Source organism: Sinocyclocheilus anshuiensis, unplaced genomic scaffold, assembly GCF_001515605.1.
Source record: "Sinocyclocheilus anshuiensis isolate Anshui unplaced genomic scaffold, SAMN03320099.WGS_v1.1 scaffold826, whole genome shotgun sequence".
NCBI classification, from domain to species: Eukaryota; Metazoa; Chordata; class Actinopteri; order Cypriniformes; family Cyprinidae; genus Sinocyclocheilus; species Sinocyclocheilus anshuiensis.
The window spans coordinates 58,900-63,036 of record NW_015536492.1 but is presented as its reverse complement, the minus strand read 5'-3'; the positions used below and the strand labels follow the sequence as shown (position 1 = coordinate 63,036).

Here is a 4,137-nt window from a genome sequence, read left to right as displayed (position 1 = left end):
CAAATCTGCTGCTGTTTTGTGCAGGTATTTGCCGGAGCGTGACAGATCACGCAGTCCAGTCAGTCGTTCTCTGAGTCCGCGCTCACACAGTCCAAGCTTCACTTCCTGTAGCTCCGCCCACAGTCCACCAGGGCCGCCCTGCCGGCCTGACTGGAGCAATGGCATGGGTCCCCGCCGGGTCTCTTGGGACTGGACATCCCATTTCCGTGGCGACGAGGACCCCCGCCAGAGAGACGACTGGAGGAACGACGAGGAAGAGAGACCCAACGGATGGCTGTCTGAGCGCAGGAAACCCTACCTTAAAACCGGGGACCGGATCAGCCCGCGTATGGGTCCCGGGGACGAGCGGGGCAGGGACTGGTATCCCCGCGGAAGCCCTCAGGGTTTGTCCTTCTCCTCCTACCACTCCATAGACGACTTTTACAAGAAAGACTCGCTGTACAAGACTGATAAACTGAGCAGGCTGCAACATCAGAGACACGAGGGGAAAACGAAGAGAAGGGAAGGTGGCGACTACCACAGACACCGACACTCAGAGTCAGACGTGACGGACGACACAAACTCCAACCGGACAGCTGAAGACAGAGGACGCAGCAAGAAGCCGAGCCAGAGACAAGATAAAGAGGAGAAAGAGTCCGAAAATCAGGCATGTCCTACACATTTGAAAAACAAGACAACTGTAATACTGTGTATAATCTTCTGAATCACAAAATTGAAGTCATTCTTAGAGTTAAGAATATTAAACAAATATTCAAAATATAAAATATAGTATCATTTACTTCATGCATTTTATATCTTTATATAATTTTTTTATTTTAATATTATATATTATTTAAAATATATAAACTTTGAAAAATATTGTAAATATTTAAAGAAGTTATTTTTATATTATATTATTGTAATATTATATTATATTATGTGCCTGCATAGACAATATTTTAATAGCAATATTACATTTTTTTTCTTTTTTTTTACATATTACAGAAGGAAGAATATAGAGCCAAAGAAAGATCAGCATCTCCTCATAACAGCAAACCTGCACAGTCTTCAAAGTGTGGCAGAGATGGTGACAGCGAGGTAAACATTCATTCAAACGCATTTTTGCTTTCTGAAATGTAAAAAAATATTCAGTAAAAACACTAATATTGTGAAATAATTTTACAATTTAAAATAACCATTTTCTAGTTTAATATATTCAAAAATTTAATTTATTCCTGTGATGCAAAGCTGAATTTTCAGCATCATTACTCCAGTCTTCAGTGTCACATGATCCTTCAGAAATCATTCTAATATGCTGATTTGCTGCTCAATAAATATTTCATATTATTATCAATGTTTAAAACAGTTGTGCTGCTTCATATTTTTGTGGAAACCTTGATAATTTTTTTTATTTTAGGATTCTTGTATTTACAGCATTTATTTGAACTAGAAATATTTTGTAACATTATAAAAGTCTTTACTGTCACTTTTGATCAATTTGTTGCATCCTTGCTGAATAAAAGTATTAATTTCTAATGTTTCCTGGCTTTCAGGGACTGGAAAGTGTAGATGATGGAGAGGAGGAGAGCTGGTATCCTAAAAGCATGGAGGAACTGGTGACTGTAGATGAAGTCGGAGGAGAGGACGACTCTATAGTTGAACCTGATCTACCTGATCTTCAAGAGGAGGACCAGAGAGTCGAGCCCAGCCAGTCGACAGCAGGGAGCCCTAAACCAATCACGAAGACCCCAACAGAAGGTGAGGAGAGCACGGTGGACCCTCTGTCCCTTCCACTGCAGGATTTGGTCACTGAGGAAAGCTCTGGAGGTGCTCAGTCCAGGCCTGGTGAGACGCCCCTAAGACCATCTGCCCCAGAGCAACCGGTCTGTCAACTCAACCGCTTCCCGTCCCAGGAGTTCAAGAGCGCTTTGGAGGAGACCTGCTCCGTCACTCATATGGACACACATATCGACACAACCATGCCAGCTGGTCCTCTAAACAACAGCAACACATGTGAAAGTGGGAAAGTGAATGACTTGAGTAATGATGAGAGAAAGACGGCAGAGATGGACAACAAGGAACCATGTCTCAAACTTGACAGTCAGAAGAAAGGTACCCACAACTGACTTTAGTTTGTTTACATTTACATTTAGACATATAGCAGACGCTTTTATCCAAAGCCACTTACAAATGAGGATAATGAAAGCAATCAAAATCAACAAAAGTGCAATAATATGTAAGTGCTATATAAAGTCACAGTTAGCTTAACGCAGTACACGTAGCAAGGTTTTTTTAAAATCATATAATAAATAAAAAGAAAACAGATACAATAGAAAAAGAATAGAGCAAGCTAGTTTTCGAGGCCTTTTTTGCTTTTGTTAATTGTATAATAAATAAAAAGAAAAATAGATAGAATACAAAAAGATTAGAGAAGCAAGTGTTAGTTTTTTTTTTAAAGAAAACAAGCAGTTAGTAAATAGAGTGCAAGTCTAAAAAGGGCAAGTTTTTGTTTGTTTGTTTGTTTTTTATAAAGAATAGAATTAGAATAGACAGTGCTAGGGTTAGAGGGTCAAATAAAGATGGAAGAGATGTGTTTTTAGCCGATTCTTGAAGATGGTTAAGGACTCAGCTTCTTGGATTGATTTGGGCAGGTCATTCCACCAGGAGGGAACATTTCATTTAAAAGTCCGTGAAAGTGATTTTGTGCTTCTTTGGGATGGCACAATAAAGCGACGTTCACTTGCAGAACGCAAGCTTCTAGAGGCACATAAGTCTGAAGTGATGAATTTAGGTAAAGGGGTGCAGAGCCAGTGGTGGTTTTGTAGGCAAACATCAATGCCTTGAATTTTATGCAAGCAGCTATTGGTAGCCAGTGCAAATTGATAAACAGAGGTGTGACGTGCGTTCTTTTCGGCTCATTAAAATTTAATCTTGCTGCTGCGTTCTGGATTAATTGTAAAGGTTTGATAGAACTGGTTAGAAGACCTGCCAAGAGAGCATTACAGTGAATGTCCACTTCTGAAACCAGACTGGTTGCTGTCGAGGCGGTTGTTCTGTGTGAGAAAAGCAGAGACTTGGTTGAACACAGCTCGTTCAAGTGTTTTTGCAATGAAAGGAAGAAAGGAAACCGGTCTGTAGTTTTCTAAAAGAGATGGGTTATGGGTGGGTTTCTTAAGTAGAGGGGTTATACGAGCCTGTCTGAATGCTGAGGGAAAAACACCAGTGTGAAGGGATGTGTTAATGATGTGAGTGAGTGTAGGTACAACTGCAGGAGAAATGGCTTGAAGGAGATGAGATGGAATAGGATCAAGCGGACAAGTAGTAGGATGATTAGAAAGGATGAGTTTGGAGACTTCTGCCTGCCCAGAGTGAAGAGAAGGATGTGAACAAGCATATGTTTGCTGGTAAGATGTGCTTGACAGATTGTTAGTGAATGACCCAGTCCCAGCTAATGAAAATATGTTCTAAAAATGTTTTTCTAATGTTTCCATTAAGTTATAAAAATTTTATTTCTGAATGTTCTCTGAACGTTCAAAATGTCCAGTTTTTAAAAATGCTTTAAAAATTAACATTCCATTTGCTAATTTTGCAAAAAATAATGGGAACATTACTTTTAAATGTTTTCTGAATGTCCAACTAAAAGATTTCAGGAAATAATGTTCCATGAATGATGTATAAATAATGTTTTTGTGCCAAGATTTTAAGAACATTATTAAAGACAAGCATTCTAATAATGCTGGAAGAAGAAAAAACGTTTAGAGAACCTTGGGTGTAGGGTGTTTGGGAATTTTACTTCTTGATACTATTCTTGGTAGTTCCTCATACAGATTTAAGTGTGGTCACACTTACCACTGATCTGTGAATTTTCACAGGCAAAATCCTGTAATTTCAATAGGAATCCACATTGGGAATTATATTGTGTGGGCGAAGGATTTCCCCATGCAGATTTCGGATCAGGTTCAAGTTGGTCATGCAAATTCCCCACTTTGAGCATCAGAAAGTTGCTTAGTTTAAAAGTGACTTCTGCGTGAGCTGTGCATCATACATTGCTTCACTGTTGACAGTGGACCTTTTTTGCTGGCAAAACTGTACTAATAAGACCGCACATGTAGTCTAATTACAGCATCATATGATTAAGATTGCTGTACAAAAGCGGTT

At 39.4% G+C, this 4,137-nt stretch overlaps 1 protein-coding gene across 1 annotated transcript in view; it reads left to right on the top strand.

Annotated features, from left to right (window-relative positions):
* Positions 1-4,137, top strand: part of LOC107685525 (RNA-binding protein 20-like) — a 61,059-nt gene that overhangs the window by 49,316 nt on the left and 7,606 nt on the right. The window contains exon 11 of the mRNA XM_016482129.1: positions 1,533-2,091. Coding sequence (XP_016337615.1) covers positions 1,533-2,091 — 559 coding nt within the window. The remainder of the gene's footprint in view (positions 1-1,532; positions 2,092-4,137) is intronic.